The sequence below is a fragment of the Anomaloglossus baeobatrachus genome, chromosome 5, assembly GCF_048569485.1.
Source record: "Anomaloglossus baeobatrachus isolate aAnoBae1 chromosome 5, aAnoBae1.hap1, whole genome shotgun sequence".
Classification (NCBI taxonomy): domain Eukaryota; kingdom Metazoa; phylum Chordata; class Amphibia; order Anura; family Aromobatidae; genus Anomaloglossus; species Anomaloglossus baeobatrachus.
In genome coordinates, this window is record NC_134357.1 from 83,722,916 (window position 1) to 83,742,102 (window position 19,187).

The 19,187-nt window shown below is 44.4% G+C and overlaps 1 protein-coding gene across 1 annotated transcript in view; it reads right to left on the minus strand.

The window, feature by feature from the left end:
* Nucleotides 1-17,032: 17,032 nt before the first annotated feature.
* Nucleotides 17,033-19,187, minus strand: part of LOC142310878 (glutathione S-transferase kappa 1-like) — a 34,020-nt gene continuing 31,865 nt past the window's right edge. Inside the window, exon 8 of the mRNA XM_075348654.1 lies at nucleotides 17,033-17,307. Within this exon, the coding sequence (XP_075204769.1) occupies nucleotides 17,264-17,307 (44 nt within the window). The 3' untranslated portion in view covers nucleotides 17,033-17,263. The remainder of the gene's footprint in view (nucleotides 17,308-19,187) is intronic.

Below are 19,187 nucleotides of genomic sequence, written 5' to 3' on the forward strand. Positions count from 1 at the left end.
AGAAGCATTGTGGGAAAAGAGCAAAGTTTCCTCCTCTTGTATTTCCCTGACCTTCTGAAGCCTGCAGATAGTAAAGGCTCTCACTGCCATCTGCTGGTAGCTGTCATTATTGTATTCTTTATTAAATTCGTAAAGCAAGACACAGTGGAACCTTGGATTACGAGCATAATTGGTTCCGGGAGTGTGCTCTTAAACCAAGTTACTCTCATATCAAAGCGAATTTTCCCATAGGAAATAACTGAAACACAGACAATTCGTTCCACAACCCAAAAATATTTACTGAATTTATACAGACCTATTACGGTAATACAAAATAATGTACAATATTTATCTAAAATTATTACAGTACACTAATACAAAATACTATTAGTATTAGTAAAAAACATAAAACAAATTAACCTGCACTTTAGCTTACAATGGAATTGGTGTATGGGAGGTACAGTATAGAGAGAAAAATGATGTATAAATATGACAATCTTTATTCTAGTACAATGCAACAAAAAACACATCTCAAATCTATTCTCCCCAAAATAAGGGCAGAACTAAGCCAAATGTGGGGTAGGAATACTGCACAGATTATCAGATTACAGTACAAGCAATGTGCTGCACTGGTTAGCAGAAACAAGGAGAAAGACTGTGGAAAAACAAGCGCAATAGGGTCTTACCCCAATATATGTGGGGCAGGGAGGGGGGAGTCAAATACTCACCAATTGCAGTTGTGAAAAGTCACAACTACTATAAACGCATGTAATGTCGATCCAGGGCTGCAGCCACCAAAACGGTAGATAACAGAAAGCGAAGGAGAGAGGTGTTCAAATGCCGCGCCAATGGATCACTTATGCAGATGTTCAGATCAATGTCACTTTATTGTCATACAGGTCGACGCGTTTCTGGAGCATCTGCCCCCTTCATCAGGACCACCAGAAATAGAAATAACATCAAATCTGTCCCAGTAGGACGACACATACAATATATAATCACAATGACGTCATAGGACCATCCCTCAAAAGAAAAAAATAGGCGGGAAAAGATGCCACGTTGTCAATAATGACGTACTATATAACCTCTCCAAGGATACAAAAAAAACTCCACGTGTAATCTATCAAAAGATCGCTCAAATGCAGCTTCTCAAAAAAAGTGGTGAAACCAGCAAATAATAAAAATATATATACATACAAAAAATTCCTGTGTAAAACATAAATGTGTAAAACCTTTCCAATTGTATACAATTACAATTTTATATATACAAGATCGTAAGCACCACATGTTTACATTGTGCAGAATAGATGTGTGTTATCCCGGAGTCAGGGAAGGGTAAAGAACCCTCAATACTCTGAGTCTATTTGACTTAGTATATATACCGGCAGCACGGCATAAACCCATGCCGCCACCAGAGCTTGTCTATCTTTCACCCGAAGTGTAGGAGCATAAGTGATGTGAAAGAATTAGGGGAAATTACTAACACCATAGAGAAACATAGGAGCACGCTTCTGATCAATGAACTCAGATAGCGGTTCATCAGAGGACAGGAGCGTGGGAAAAAAATGATAGACGCATGCGTCAAAGGTCTGGATCAAGAGCAAATAATAGTTCACTGGAGGGCATAAGCGTGGGAAAAAAACCCTGTACGCATGCGTTACAGGTCTGAAGTCAGATAGAACAGTATACCAAGTTCATAATCGTGGGAAAAAAGGCACATAGAATACGTGATAATGATACAAACCCGGCACCTGTCCGGGCCATAATATAGTAACCCACCATAGACTTACACCAACGGAATAAATGGCCATGCAACCGGGGCAATAACCTAAGTGTCTAAACGTGTATAGTGATGTGGAAAAAGAGAATGCATATGAATATGGAAGAAAAAAGTATCACCTTATCCCTGATCGACCCTGGAAGGGTGAGGGGGGAAAAAGAAAGAAAACGCCTGCATCACCACTAAATGCCACCCGTAAAACCTTAGACAATTTCCACAATAGAGGTGATTAACAAGGGTCCAAAGAAGAAACAATGGACAAAATGATGTGCAAAAATTATATACATGTAGATATAGCCCATACGACTGTGCCCGCTAAACAAAGGGGGAGCTGAAAACAAATATTTGTATTATATAGAACCCGGTCCTCAAAAAACAAGAAAAAAATTCCTTAAAATTTAAAATCCCAGGGCAAACGCTCTAATGCAAGCGTGCCAGAAACGACCTAATAAATATAAAATAAATTAAAAACCTGAGCAAAACTGCAATGAAATTATTCTATACAATTCTAAGCATCAGAATAATATATAATTAACATATATAAAAATATAATAAAAACATGGTAATAAAAAATGGTAATAAAAAACACATAAAAAGAGTAAGGCTGACAATACTATGCAGCTTAATATCAATGGAATAAATCAGTTACCTCATTAAGGCCATGAGGTTTTAAGGTATTCAATTTATAGATCCAATAAGTTTCTTTCCTATTTAAAGTATCCATCCTATTCGTAACATATGGGGGTATCTGTTCGATTGGAGTAACCCTTAGTGTGATTTTTTTATCATGACATATAGTAGTGTGTCGGGAAAGCCCGTGAAGCATGTATCCTACCTTAATATTATGTCTATGAGAATTGATCCTATTGTGCAGGGCTTGAATGGTTCTCCCTATATATCGCTTATTACAGTCACATTCAATCAAATAAATAACATAATCAGATTGACACGTAAGATGTCCTCGTATTTCAAATTCCATGCTCCCAGGGACATATCCAAAACCGACTCTCCCATGTTGGATGGACCTACAACATAGGCAATTCCTGGTCAGACACCTATAGGACCCCATAGGTTTGTTTGTCCCCACAATGCTAGAGGGACTCCTTAATCTACTAGGGGCCAACTGATTTTTTTAGGTTGGCGGCCCTGCGAAAAGTGACCCCAGGATGGGATGGTAACGCCCCCTTGAGATACGGGTCATTATGTAGTATTGACCAATGCTTCCTTAGTATCCCCTTGATGGCTTCTCCATCACAGCTGAAAGTGTTCAGGAAATTAGAAGCAAACCTATTAGTAGGTACCATTTCATCAACCCCATTGTCACCTATAACAGAAAAATCATTCTGCTTTTGACGTCTAACATCTTGATATGCGCTCCTCCTTAAATTCGTGACATGCGTTCTCATAATAGAGTCAACATAGGCCGCCAGATTCTCGGTGAGTGACCCAATCCCTGAGATGATGGGTCTCCCAGGGGGATTAGTCAAGCATTTATGAATCTTAGGCAAATGATAATAGAATGCCGTTTTGGGATTTTTAATATCCAAGAATTTATATTCATCTTGGTTACTCAAGTAAGGATAAGGATTTTAAGGACCAGGCTAAGATCCTAAAAGAAAGGTTCCTGGACAAAACTTATCCTCTGACGGTTGTTAAGAGAGCATATCAAGATGTTAGACGTCAAAAGCAGAATGATTTTTCTGTTATAGGTGACAATGGGGTTGATGAAATGGTACCTACTAATAGGTTTGCTTCTAATTTCCTGACCACTTTCAGCTGTGATGGAGAAGCCATCAAGGGGATACTAAGGAAGCATTGGTCAATACTACATAATGACCCGTATCTCAAGGGGGTGTTACCATCCCATCCTGGGGTCACTTTTCGCAGGGCCGCCAACCTAAAAAATCAGTTGGCCCCTAGTAGATTAAGGAGTCCCTCTAGCATTGTGGGGACAAACAAACCTATGGGGTCCTATAGGTGTCTGACCAGGAATTGCCTATGTTGTAGGTCCATCCAACATGGGAGGGTCGGTTTTGGATATGTCCCTGGGAGCATGGAATTTGAAATACGAGGACATCTTACGTGTCAATCTGATTGTGTTATTTATTTGATTGAATGTGACTGTAATAAGCGATATATAGGGAGAACCATTCAAGCCCTGCACAATAGGATCAATTCTCATAGACATAATATTAAGGTAGGATACAAGCTTCACGGGCTTTCCCGACACACTACTATATGTCATGATAAAAAAATCACACTAAGGGTTACTCCAATCGAACAGATACCCCCATATGTTACGAATAGGATGGATACTTTAAATAGGAAGGAAACTTATTGGATCTATAAATTGAATACCTTAAAACCTCATGGCCTTAATGAGGTAACTGATTTATTCCATTGATATTAAGCTGCATAGTATTGTCAGCCTTACTCTTTTTATGTGTTTTTTATTACCATTTTTTTATTATATTTTTATATATGTTCATTATATATTATTCTGATGCTTAGAATTGTATAGAATAATTTCATTGCAGTTTTGCTCAGGTTTTTAATTTATTTTATATTTATTAGGTCGTTTCTGGCACGCTTGCATTAGAGCGTTTGCCCTGGGATTTTAAATTTTAAGGAATTTTTTTCTTGTTTTTTGAGGACCGGGTTCTATATCATACACATATTTGTTTTCAGCTCCCCCTTTGTTTAGCGGGCACATTCGTATGGGCTATATCTACATGTATATAATTTTTGCACATCATTTTGTCCATTGTTTCTTCTTTGGACCCTTGTTAATCACCTCTATTGTGGAAATTGTCTAAGGTTTTATGGGTGGCATTTAGTGGTGATGCAGGCGTTTTCTTTCTTTTTCCCCCCTCACCCTTCCATGGTCGATCAGGGATAAGGTGATACTTTTTTCTTCCATATTCATATGCATTCTCTTTTACCTGCAGCAGGTCATCACACTGCTGCAGGTAATAGAGCCACAGAGATGGCGAGGACGTGGCAGCCGGCTAGGACAGTAAGTGCTCGGTGAGCTGAAGACAGGAGCGGGACGTATATCGCCAATAATCCTTATAATTTATCCTTCACCCACTCACATGAAAAAAGCGAAATTAATATTCTGGACATGACCCTCACAGGTAATAGCAATAGGGGGTCTGTTGATTGCAGATTATATCGCAAACCGTCTGCGGGCAATTCTCTATTGCATGCCAACAGTTGCCACCCCAGGCATGTAATAGAGAATATACCCACTGGCGAATATATCAGAGCCAAAAGGTGTTGCAGTAACCAGGAAACCTTGGAAAAAGAATTTGAGTTGGTTGACAAAAGATTTTTAGCACGGGGTTATTCAAAAAACACTCTAGAAAGAGCAAAGATCAAAACTCACCAGAGGGAACGTTCGGATTATCTCCAATTTAAAAATAAAAATAAAAACACAAATAAATTTTGCCCCTAGTGTTTTCCACCAGATATAGCAAAAATTACCATCAAATAGTAGGAATAAAAAAAAAAAATACCTTCCTATTTTGACAGCAGATGAGACTCTATTTAAAATCCTTGATGTAGGGGTTAAATTTGTATCAAAGAGAAACACAACACTGGGGGCTTTCATTTCACCATGTGACCATAAAAATAAAATGTCCCAAAATAAAAATAAAAAATCTGCGAAAAAAACAGATGGATGTACTGCGGGCAATTGGCCGTCAACAGTGGGATCTTATAAATGTGGCCATAAAACCTGTGGGCTTTGTAAATACATGGTTAGTACCAATAATTTTACATCATATTCTAATGGAAATTTTTTTTTTATAAATTCAATGATTAATTGTGGTACTAGCAATGTTATTTATTTGATTTCATGCGTTAAATGTCATCTGCAGTATATAGGCAGCACGACACGCACATTGAGAAAGAGGCTGTCTGAACATATATATGATGCAAATAATGCAACTACTAGAGGATTATCTGGAGCATCGCAGCACTTTCTCAATGTGCATGCGGGCAACATGGATTCACTGCAGGTTAATGCGATTGAGAAAGTGTGTCTACCAAAAAGAGGCGGTAATCTTAAAGATATTCTTTGTCGCAAGGAAATCAAGTGGATTTTTACAATGGACACTAGAACTCCCCTGGGTATGAATTTAAAGAAAGATATGTTGTATGTGTATTGATATGACCACTTATTTCCCATGGGAGTCGAACTACTCCAATTAATCACCTTGAACCTGTGCAGTCTTTTCAGATTCTATGTCCGGTTTCATGTCTTTTTAATCACTCTGTCAGTGTCCATTTACTAGAGACAGACTAAGAACTAACTCTGTTCGAAACGCGTCCTCTCACGTTTATTCCTATGAATTCATGATGGAAATTTTTTTTTTAACTTGAACATGAAATAAAGAAAGAATTTAATTTTAACCTATTTTGGACCAGATTGCTGGATATCTACTCTATTTGTACTGTACAATGGTATACTGTATACAGTAGGTTTACACAGAGCACGCCAGAGTGGGTCAGAGCGCGGTGAAAGGCCTGAACCATAAGTCTGTGCGGTCAGTATTTGCTCTTATTGCAAAGCATTGCTCTTAAACCAAGTTACAAATTTTTAACTTTGCTTGTCTTGCAAAACGCTCTCAAACCACGTTATTCCTAATCCAAGGTTCTACTGTATTCTTATTTACTTCTTCCTTTTTTTTGTTTTTTAAAGCACCATTAAAGGGAATCTTTCCCCAGACTTTTGCTCCCCCATCTGAGAGCAGCATAATGTAGAGACAGAGACCCTGATTCCTACCATGTGTCACTTACTGAGCTGTTTGCTGTCATTTTGATAAAATCAATGTTTTCTCTGCTGCAGATCTAGCAGTTATACAGAATATGTATATGCATATGCTGGACTACCTGGCAGCACATCAAGTAGTCCTCTAATGATAATCTACTGCTGATTAATTAGTGATTTGATCAAAACTACACTAAGCAGCCCAGTAAGTGACACATCGCTGGAATCAGGGTCTCTGTCTCTACATTATGCTGCTCTCATATTAGGTGGCAAAAACCTGGTGACAGATTCCCTTTTAATGTTATTGTACTAAAAGCAGAATAAGTAGAAGGCTGAAATCATTCACAACATTGTGAATTGTTTTTTCTTCAAGACAAAAAAGCATTGATGCCAGATGTCACTTTATGATAACTGAAAATTATTGAATATATACAGTACATACAACACATTTTGACTGTGGAATTTTTGGAAACAGTTGTGTCGCATCTTTACAAAGACAGCATGCTTCGGATATGGAGGTTTTTCCATAGGCTTCTCATAGTCATTAAAACAAGAAACAGACAACATATCTAATATATATATATATTATATATATAAAAATTTGTTATTGTTATAGCGCCATTTATTCCATGGCACTTTACATGTGAAAGGGGTATACATAATAGGGACAAGTACAGTAATCATAAACAATACAAGGCACAGACTGGTACAGGAGGATAGAGAACCCTGCCCGCGAGGGCTCACAGTCTACAGGGGAAGGGTAAAGACACAGTAGGTGAGGGTAGAGCTGGTTGTTCGGCGTTATATCAGACTGAGGGTTACGGCAGGTTGTAGGCTTGTTGGAAGAGGTGGGTCTCCAGGTTCCTTTTGAAGCTTGTCAAGGTAGGCGAGAATCTGATATATATATATGTGTGTGTGTGTAACGCAGTAAAGCGTATGGTGGTGGATTGGAGATATATTCCACCTACCAAATTCCTTTCACACTGGTGAGCAGCAGGGAAAGAGGTCAAACCTGGCCTGGACCTTCTCTGTTATTCCAGGCTTTTGTGGCAACACCCTAGGTGCACAGCTGCAGGATTAGCACAGCATAAATAGGCAGCCAGTACCCACTCAAGGTAGTGGGTGGTTGGACTGGAAAGCAGAAGGTGCTGTGGGAATGGTATACTTGAATGGACTGGCACAGGGCTGTCATAAGGGCATGACAACCATGACTGGTGTATGGGGTTTGATGAAGAGGGGGACCCAGGCTCAGCTGGGCATCTCTCTTCACCGGGTCCCAATTCCAGCTGCAGCAGAGGGGCCTAGCCATGTTGCTTCAGCCTTTATACATGGCTAATTTGCATGCGAAGTGCATGCACATTTGCCATGTGCTGAAGGCAGGATCAGTGTAGCAGAGCAGGTGCCAGTATATCATCATGTGGCCAAGCGTGCAGCAGCGTGATGAGGTCATCACACTGCTGCAGGTAATAGAGCCACAGAGGTGGCGAGGACGTGGCAGCCGGCTAGGACAGTAAGTGCTCGGTGAGCTGAAGACAGGAGCGGGACGATCACAGGGGTGGTGGGGGCACGCTGGCCCCAGCCCCTGCCTTGCTTCACCTGGATGTGTGTCGTAGGGTGCACATCCAGCTTAAATGCACCGCGACTCTGAGAGATTGGCACCCTAGAAGCAATTCAAAATATGATGCCCCAGCTCAATATGGACTAAACCCATTTAACCCTAAAAAATATCACCCACTGATACCAATATATAGACAAAATTATACAGGTGAAAATACAACAATCACTACACCATACCAGATGGTAATTAGCCAAGATGTGTATCAAAACCAGCAGCAAAAATGGAGTAAAGAATATATACACCACTTGAAAAATTAAATGAAATCTATATACAAGAGATAAAGTGGCTAGTCACAATGGACCCAATTAACATCAGTGTTCCTGGGTCCCAGTACCTGCAAGTGTTCCTGAATCCGTGTTCCTGTTGAACTTGAGCTTGTACCCTTTTGATTGACAAAAAGGGCCACAAGAAAATGTCCACCAAGATAGGTGCGTGCCGCATCATAGAACTAATGGCAGAGATGCACCATGTGCAGTGTGATGTTGGTCACATGATCGTGATGCATAGTGATGTGCATAGCGTCATCACGTGGTGTGTCAACTGAGTGTATAAGAAGTCACATAATCTTGGCACACGATGTTGCGTATCGCATCATCAGATGCATACATCAACCTTGTCACCTGGCACGTGATTTTGTATGTGTAGTTTTGATCCATGATTCAGGTAAACAATGGATGGGTCCCCATGTTATTTTTGAAGAAACACAGACATTTCAACAGCTCAGCAGATTGTAATCGGTGCATGTTCTATCATCATGCTGAAAACACCATTCCTACTGTGAAACACCATGGCAGCATCATGCTGTGGGGAGCCTTTTCTTCAGTAAAGACATGGAAGCTGGACAGAGTAGATGAAGAGCTAAATTTAGGGCGATCCTGAAGGAAAACCTATTGGAGGTTGCAAAAGACATGAGACTGGGGTGTAGATTCACCTTCCAGGAGTACAATGAGGGCTTGTGCGCAATTTGCGTCCTGTCCATTGTAGAAATAAATGCATGCTCTGGCAGTTTCTGATTTTGACATTTTTGTTTTTGTTAAAAAAATGCAAGAAATACGCATGCGTTTTGACCGTGTTTTCCATGCTGAAATTTTGATGCATTTACAAAACTATCAATGGAAAATAGTTTCTTCAAACACCGAGAAAAAAAAAAATGACATTTCCTGCTTCTACTCATGCACTATAAATGTGAATATTCCGAAAAATTATATTAAATAATATTTATTAATTAAAATTATTAATAAATATATTACAACTCTCATTTTATTTAGGGCTGGATGTGAGGTCAACAGTAAACCTCTTGACCTCACTTCCAGGCCCAAACGCATGCTTTTTTTTTTTTATGTCAAAAAGCATGTGGATTGCAACAAAAATGCATGTAAAAACACAATATTTATGATTTTGGAAGAGTTTTAAAAAAATCTCATAGACTTCAATGATAGCTAAACGCTGCCAAAACGCACAAAAGAATTGTCATGCTGCATTTTTAAAACGCAGAGATTTTGTCAAATTTTGACAATCAAAACGCTGCGTTTAAAAAAGCATTGTGTGCACAAATTTTATTATTCCCATAGACTTTTGCTTGGAAAGCAAAACTCATGCATTTTGACAATGAGACGCTGCTGCAAAAACGATGCGGAAATGCAAGGAAAACGCAACGTGCGCAGATGCCCTGACCATGAACTACTATCAGAGGTACAATGGAGGGTTTAGAGCAAAGCATATTCATGAGTGTGAATGGCCCACTCACAATCCAGACCTAAATCCCAGTGAGAATCTTTGGCAACACTTGAAAATTGCTGATCACAGACGTTCTCCGTCCAATTTCACTGACCTACCGCTGTTTACAAAGAAGAATAGGCAAAAAAAAAATAAAAAAAATCAGCCTCTAGGTGTGCAAAGCTGGTAGAGACAAACCTCAAAATACAGCAGTAATTGCAGAGAAAGGTGGTCCTACACAGTATTGACTCAGGGGGACTGAATACAAATGCATGTCACAATTTTCAGATTGATATTTTTAAGATACTTAGAAAACCATGTATTATTTCCTTTACACCTCACAAGAAGGGAATTTTGTTTACTTACCGTAAATTCCTTTTCTTCTAGCTCTAATTGGGAGACCCAGACAATTGGGGTGTATAGGCTATGCCTCCGGAGGCCGCACAAAGTATTACACTCAAAAGTGTTAAGCCCCTCCCCTTCTGCCTATACACTCCCCGTGCTCCCACGGGCTCCTCAGTTTTGGTGCAAAAGCAAGAAGGAGGACAAAGAATTATAAACTGGTTTAAAGTAACTTCAATCCGAAGGAATATCGGAGAACTGAAACCATTCAACATGAACAAACATGTGTACACAAAAAAACGGGCGGGTGCTGGGTCTCCCAATTAGAGCTAGAAGAAAAGGAATTTACGGTAAGTAAACAAAATTCCCTTCTTCTTTGTCGCTCTATTGGGAGACCCAGACAATTGGGACGTCCAAAAGCAGTCCCTGGGTGGGTAAAATAATACCTCGTAAGAGAGCCGTAAAACGGCCTCTTCCTACAGGTGGGCAACCGCCGCCTGAAGGACTCGTCTACCTAGGCTGGCATCCGCCGAAGCGTAGGTATGCACCTGATAGTGCTTCGTGAAAGTGTGCAGGCTCGACCAGGTAGCCGCCTGACACACCTGCTGAGCCGTAGCCTGGTGCCTCAAAGCCCAGGACGCGCCCACGGCTCTGGTAGAATGGGCCTTCAGCCCTGAGGGAACCGGAAGCCCAGCCGAACGGTAAGCTTCGATAATTGGCTCCTTGATCCACCGAGCCAGGGTTGATTTGGAAGCCTGTGACCCTTTACGCTGGCCAGCGACAAGGACAAAGAGTGCATCCGAGCGGCGCAGGGGCGCCGTACGAGAAATGTAGATTCTGAGTGCTCTCACCAGATCTAACAAGTGCAAATCCTTTTCACATTGGTGAACTGGATGAGGACAAAAAGAAGGTAAGGAGATATCCTGATTGAGATGAAAGGGGGATACCACCTTAGGGAGAAATTCCGGAACCGGACGCAGAACCACCTTGTCCTGGTGAAACACCAGGAAAGGGGCTTTGCATGACAGCGCTGCTAGCTCAGACACTCTCCTAAGTGAAGTGACTGCAACTAGGAAAACCACTTTCTGCGAAAGGCGTGAGAGAGAAATATCCCTCATTGGCTCGAATGGTGGTTTCTGAAGAACCATCAGCACCCTGTTCAGATCCCAGGGTTCTAACGGCCGCTTGTATGGAGGGACGATGTGACAAACCCCCTGCAGGAACGTGCGTACCTGTGGAAGTCTGGCTAGGCGCTTCTGGAAAAAACACAGAGAGCGCCGAGACTTGTCCCTTAAGGGAGCCGAGCGACAAACCCCTTTCCCAGTCCAGATTGAAGGAAGGACAGAAAAGTGGGCAAGGCAAAAGGCCAGGGAGAAATACCCTGAGCAGAGCACCACGACAGGAAAATTTTCCACGTCTTGTGGTAGATCTTGGCGGACGTTGGTTTCCTAGCTTGTCTCATAGTGGCAATGACGTCTTGAGATAACCCTGAAGACGCTAGGATCCAGGACTCAATGGCCACACAGTCAGGTTGAGGGCCGCAGAATTCAGATGGAAAAACGGCCCTTGAGATAGCATGTCTGGTCGGTCTGGTAGTGCCCACGGTTGGCCGACCGTGAGATGCCACAGATCCGGGTACCACGACCGCCTCGGCCAGTCTGGAGCGACGAGGATGACGCGGCTGCAGTCGGCCCTGATCTTGCGTAACACTCTGGGCAACAGTGCCAGCGGAGGAAACACATAAGGGAGCTGAAACTGCGACCAATCCTGAACTAAAGCGTCTGCCGCCAGAGCTCTGGGATCTTGAGACCGTGCCATGAACGCTGGTACCTTGTTGTTGTGCCGGGACGCCATGAGATCGACGTCCGGCACCCCCCAGCGGCAACAGATCTCCTGAAACACGTCCGGGTGAAGGGACCATTCCCCTGCATCCATGCCCTGGCGACTGAGATAATCTGCTTCCCAGTTTTCCACGCCTGGAATGTGAACTGCGGAGATGGTGGAGGCTGTGGCTTCCACCCACAGTAGAATCCGCCGGACTTCCTGGAAGGCTTGCCGACTGCGTGTGACGCCTTGGTGGTTGATGTATGCCACCGCTGTGGAATTGTCTGACTGAATTCTGATCTGCTTGCCTTCCAGCCACTGCTGAAACGCTTTCAGGGCAAGATACACTGCCCGTATTTCCAGAACATTGATCTGAAGCGAGGACTCTTGCTGGGTCCACGTACCCTGAGCCCTGTGGTGGAGAAAAACCGCTCCCCACCCTGACAGACTCGCGTCCGTCGTGACCACCTCCCAGGATGGGGGTAGGAAGGATTTCCCTTTCGATAATGAAGTGGGAAGAAGCCACCACCGAAGGGAAGCTTTGGTCGCCTGCGAGAGGGAGACGTTCCTGTCGAGGGACGTCGGCTTCCTGTCCCATTTGCGAAGGATGTCCCATTGAAGAGGACGCAGGTGAAACTGCGCGAAAGGAACTGCCTCCATTGCTGCCACCATCTTCCCCAGGAAGTGCATGAGGCGTCTCAAGGTGTGTGACCGACCTTGAAGGAGAGATTGTACCCCTGTCTGTACTGACCGCTGCTTGATCAGCGGAAGCTTCACTATCGCTGAGAGGGTATGAAACTCCATGCCAAGGTATGTCAGCGATTGGGCCGGTGTCAGATTTGACTTTGGAAAATTGATGATCCACCCGAAACTCTGGAGAGTCTCCAGGGTAGCGTCGAGGCTGTGTTGGCATGCCTCTAGAGAGGGTGCCTTGATCAACAGATCGTCCAAGTACGGGATCACCGAGTGACCCTGAGAGTGGAGGACCGCTACTACAGTAGCCATAACCTTGGTGAAAACCCGTGGGGCTGTTGCCAGGCCGAACGGCAGTGCCACGAACTGCAGGTGTTCGTTCCCTATGGCGAAGCGCAAGAAGCGCTGGTGCTCTGGAGCAATCGGTACGTGGAGATAAGCATCCTTGATATCGATCGATGCAAGGAAATCTCCCTGGGACATTGAGGCGATGACGGAGCGGAGGGATTCCATCCGGAACCGCCTGGTCTTTACGTGTTTGTTGAGAAGTTTCAGGTCCAGGACAGGTCGAAAAGACCCGTCCTTCTTTGGGACCACAAACAAGTTGGAGTAAAAACCATGGCCCTGTTGCTGAAGAGGAACAGGGACCACCACTCCTTCTGCCTTCAGAATGCCCAGCGCCTGCAGAAGAGCCTCGGCTCGCTCGGGAGGCGGGGATGACCTGAAGAATCGAGTCGGGGGACGAGAGGTGAACTCTATCTTGTAACCGTGAGACAGAATGTCTCTCACCCAGCGGTCTTTTATTCGTGGCAGCCAGGTGTCGCAAAAGCGGGAGAGCCTGCCACCGACCGAGGATGCGGAATGAGGAGGTCGAAAGTCATGAGGAAGCCGCTTTGTTAGCTGCCCCTCCGGTGGTCTTTTTAGGACGTGACTTAGACCGCCATGCATCAGAGTTCCTTTGCTCTTTCTGAGGCCTTTTGGACGAGGAGAATTGGGACCTGCCCGCGCCCCGAAAGGACCGAAACCTCGACTGCCCTCTCCTCTTTTGGGGTATGTTCGGTTTGGGCTGGGGTAAGGATGTATCCTTTCCCTTGGATTGTTTGATGATTTCATCCAAACGCTCGCCAAACAATCTGTCGCCAGAAATTGGCAAACTGGTTAAGCGCTTTTTGGAAGCAGAATCTGCCTTCCATTCCCGTAGCCACAAGGCCCTGCGGAGTACCACCGAATTGGCGGCTGCCACCGCCGTACGGCTCGCAGAGTCCAGGACAGCATTAATAGCGTAAGACGCAAATGCCGAGGTCTGAGTGGTAATGGACGCCACTTGCATGTGGCTGCTTCAATTTGCGCTTGACCTGCTGAGATAGCTTGTAGCGCCCATACGGCTGCGAATGCTGGGGCAAAAGAAGCGCCGATCGCTTCATAGATGGATTTCAACCAGAGCTCCATCTGCCTGTCAGTGGCATCCTTGAGTGAAGCCCCATCTTCCACTGCAAGTATGGATCTAGCCGCCAGTCTGGAGATTGGAGGATCCACTTTGGGACACTGAGTCCAACCTTTAACCACGTCAGGTGGAAAGGGATAACGTGTATCCTTAAGGCGCTTAGAAAAACGCTTATCTGGACAAGCATGGTGATTCTGGACTGCCTCTCTGAAATCGGAGTAGTCCAGAAACATACTCGGTGTACGCTTGGGAAACCTGAACCGGAATTTCTCCTGCTGAGAAGCCGACTCCTCTGCTGGAGGAACTGAGGGAGAAATATCCAGCATTTGATTGATGGATGCAATAAGATCGTTCACTATGGCGTCCCCGTCTGGAGTATTAAGATTGAGAGCGCCCTCAGGATCAGAATCCTGATCAGCTACCTCCGCTTCATCAACTCGCGATTCCCCTCGCTGAGACCCTGAACAATATGATGATGTCGAGGGAAAATCTAAGCGAGCTCGCTTAGTCGGTCTGGGGCTGGGGTCTGTGTCAGAACCCTCAGCCTGGGATCTATGAGATACCCCGGGAGGACATTGTTGGTCCAACTGAGGGGGGCCAGGGAACAAAGATTCAACAGAGTCCCTGTGCTGAGATACCGGCCTGTACTGCAAGGCTTCTAGTATCTTAGCCATAGTCTCAGAGAGTTTTGCAAACTCTGTCCCCGTCACCTGGACATTGTCAGCAGGTGGCTCCCCCTGGGCCCCTCTTAGCAGAAGCAGAGGCTCTGGCTGAGTAAGTGTCACAGGGCCCGAGCACTGTATACAATGAGGGTCAGTGGAACCTGCCGGTAGCGGGGTCGTACATACGGCGCAGGCAGCATAATAAGCCTGTGTTTTGGCACCCCTGCCTTTTGTGGGCGCCATGCTATTATCTTCCCTGAGCAACACAATAGGGTATATAGCCAGAAATCAACTGTGCACTATACAGTGTAAAATAAACATATAATGTTACACTACTGCACAATGGGGCTAGCACCACAGGTGCTGCTTACCACCCGCTTAAAGCGGTTGTGATGCCACCAGAGTCCCTGCCTGGGTCTCCCAGATTTTGTCCCCCTCTGCAGCATCCGAGGAGCTGACAGGAATGCGTCCTGAGGAGAGGAGGGAGCCGTGGGCGTGACCCAGAAAGAGCGGGAACTGGTGCCTGCACTGTGCACAGTGAGGGGAGTGGAGTATGCAAAGCATGCTCCAGCCCTCAGTGCTGCTCGTTCTGTGCAGCGTCCCGCCCTTCCCCTGCCTGTCAGGGCTATGGGCGGGAGGAAAGGAAACTAGGCCGCAAAAAGCCGGGGACTCTAGTAATAAACGCGGCCGCCGTAAAAGCGCGGCCGGCGTGGAAGTCCCCGGCGCACTACAAGTCCCAGCCGCGCCGCAGTGTTTCCAAGGCAGCGGCGGTCAATGCGGCAGTCCCTATACATAAACACACTCAGCAACGCTGAGTGTGTAATGGCACATATTAACCCGGTCAGCGCCGCGGTCCCCGGTGCACTAGCACACCCAGCAAAGCTGGAGTGTTGCTGTGCGCGGTCCCCACGGGGACACAGAGTACCTCCAAGTAGCAGGGCCATGTCCCTGAACGATACCCGGCTCCTATCCAGCAGGCTCCACAGGAGTTGTGGATGAAGCACGGTCTCATGTGCCTGGAGACCGATAGGATCCCACTTCCACCAGAACCCTGAGGGGGATGGGGAAGGAAAACAGCATGTGGGCTCCAGCCTCCGTACCCGCAATGGGTACCTCAACCTTACAACACCACCGACAAGAGTGGGGTGAGAAGGGAGCATGCTGGGGGCCCTATATGGGCCCACTTTTCTTCCATCCGACATGGTCAGCAGCTGCTGCTGACCAATCTGTGGAGCTGTGCGTGCGTGTCTGACCTCCTTCGCACAAAGCAAAAAACTGAGGAGCCCGTGGGAGCACGGGGAGTGTATAGGCAGAAGGGGAGGGGCTTAACACTTTTGAGTGTAATACTTTGTGCGGCCTCCGGAGGCATAGCCTATACACCCCAATTGTCTGGGTCTCCCAATAGAGCGACAAAGAAATACGTGTTACTCAGCATTGGTATATCACATAATATCCCAATAAAGTACATTTACGTTTGTGGGTGTAATATGAAATAAATATGGAAAAGTTCATGGGGTACGAATACTTTTTCAAGGCACTGTAGATCCCATAAAATTGTCTACTGGGCAGGATTAGACCCTGATAATAAATGTGCTCTTATTACAAAAATATATATATATATATATATATATATATATATATATATATATATATATATATATATATATATATATATAGTTGTCTTCACAGAGGGGTAACTAGGCAAAGTCTAAGTAAAAATAAAACAAAACACTTTTCAATTTATGTTTTATTAAAAATCCTCTCTTCTGCAGTCTATCACCTGTGGCCGGCCTCAAAGGTAAGGGGGGTCAGCGCTTTCAAGCTTCTTTCAATAGAGGTTGTAAGCGCTGCTCAGAAGCATCAGCGGCTCTGTGGCGCTCTAGTGCGGCAGAGGTATATTGGCTTTTTACCGCAGCATTGGAGAGTGCACATTTTGATGCGGTCTGCCTGAACTCTGAATGAAAAGAGCATCGGCCCCTGACAACTAGGAAATTGTGAGGCTGAAAAAGCAGATGACGGAAGCCATTATGTAAGGCGCTGTACAAAGCACATTTTATATGTGGTATCACAATCAGTTTCCTAGCGGCTATAAAATAATTTCTTTTTCACAAACACACAACTGTGCAAACATGTTACAACTGTGTAAATCGTATGAACATTTTCAATCCGCGGCACAGAGGAAAGTACAGAATTACAGACATTATAATGAAACCAATGAACTACAAACATATTTATTAATTAAGACAAACGGTGCAAATTATATATAATTATATAATCTTAACCCATTATGGTCCAACATCATGATAATACCCAAGAGCCAGCTTTGGTGATCAATGACTCCATGTATTTGTATGCGCAGAATATATGTATAGAAACCAGTAATACACTAAAAGTATCTTTTCCTTTATTAATTCATTTCAGAAAGAATCAGTCACAGCCGGGATTTCTGCGGCACAGGTCCCAGCCATTTCTCACCTGCAAGAAAGCACAGAGCAAGCATGAAGAGCGTCATCCAGTATTAACACTATCACTGAGGTCATATGTCAGGCCGACATGTCACCACTGGTTCCCTAAAAACAAAACCCTACAAGCTGAAATAGATTACTATTATGCAGGTACTGTATATACCCGAGTATAAGCCGAGCCACCTAATTTTAGCACAAAAAAACTGGGAAAACATTAACTCGAGTATAAGCCTAGGGTGGGAAATGCAGCAGATACTGGAAAATTTCAATGTAATGTGCCCCATCCTTATGCTCTGTAGTAATATGTCCTGTAGTAATATGTCCTGTAGTAATATGTCCTGTAGTAATGTCCCCATCCTTGGGCCCTGTAGTAATGTGTCTCATCCTTGTGCTCTGTAGTAATGTGCCCCATTCTTGGGCCCTGTAGTAATATCCCCATGTTTGTGCCCTGTAGTAATGTGCCCATCCTTTAGTTATGTCCTACTGGTCCCCTATTATGCCGATGTTTACATAAACACACACACACACACACACACACATTATTCTCACCTGTCCTCCATTCCCACGGTGTCCTCTTACCCGCTTCTTGCGGACCAAAAGGCACGAAGACCCCTTGATGATTTTGGTCGGTGCAGAAGCTGGGGCTGCCATCAGTGGCACTTTACTTCAATTGAATGCTTTGCGGCGCACAAATCATTCAACTGAAGTAAAGCGATAACAGCAGTGGCCCTGTATACCGGCCGAGATCATTGAGGAGTCTATGTGCCTGCTGTCTGCAAGAAGCAGGTAAGAGGACGCCGTGGGAACAGAGGACAGGTGAGAATAATTTTTTGTGGGACCCTCATTCAAGTAAAATCCAAAGGGGAGTTTTTAGCATAAAAAAAATAGGCTGAAAAACTCGACTTATACTTGAGTATATACAGTAGTTAGTTTTTCTAGGTCTTTGCACAGCACCTAATGTAAAGACTAGACTTAAGAATTACAGATATTACACCAACCACCGTGCAGACCCATAAAGCAAAGAAAGCTGGGAGATATTGGCTCTAATACCGGCAGAATTATATATAGAGCTCTGGACTATGATCCTGACTATGTTCATTATTTTTTATATCTCCTTAGCAAAAATGTTTTTCAACTGTGGATTTGCACATTAAAAGATTTTTTTTGTTGCTTAGATGTATTTTAGGCTAAAAATAATATTTGCACTTCGGTTTCATTAAAAAATTTTAAATATTTGCTTTCTATAGCATCTATGTTACATTGGATGCTGCTTACTGCAGAATGAGTTAATGAATAATCAATCAGCGACTTTGACAAAGCATTGGTAACTCTACTATTTGTCTTTTACGGAGGTTATCTCAGTTGATTTATGATCACTCGAAAATTTCAGCTCTCTTAATGTGGTTTATAAACATCCAGGCCGTCAGTGTGGCGCCCTTGAGGCTCAGTCGCCACAGGGTATGCATCTGACTTAAGGTGCAATACTCATCCGGGTAAGAAGAGGTTAACCACTGGTGTTTGCTAGCTTACACAACACAATGAGGCAGCCAGTTATACAACTCAGGAAGCCAGCCAGCCTGGGAAATTCCCTGTTGCTGGGACAACCACTAGTGAGTCATCAGAAAGGTGGGGGCTGCCTGGGGAAGTGAGCGCACACACACACACAGTTTCACTTCAGAACAGTCTGGGAGCAGGAGAGAACAGCGTTGAGACAGTGAAGAGCAAGGCCTCTGTGGGGGATGCTGACAGGCTCCCCTCAGAGGGGCCCACCGGATACCGAGAGAGAAGCAGATGACCGAGTGGAGCTATGAGACTGAGGAGCAACACGGTAGCCGGAGGGCGAACCCCAACAGCCCCTTCGGGACCGGCGCCACACAGGGTGCAGAGGCC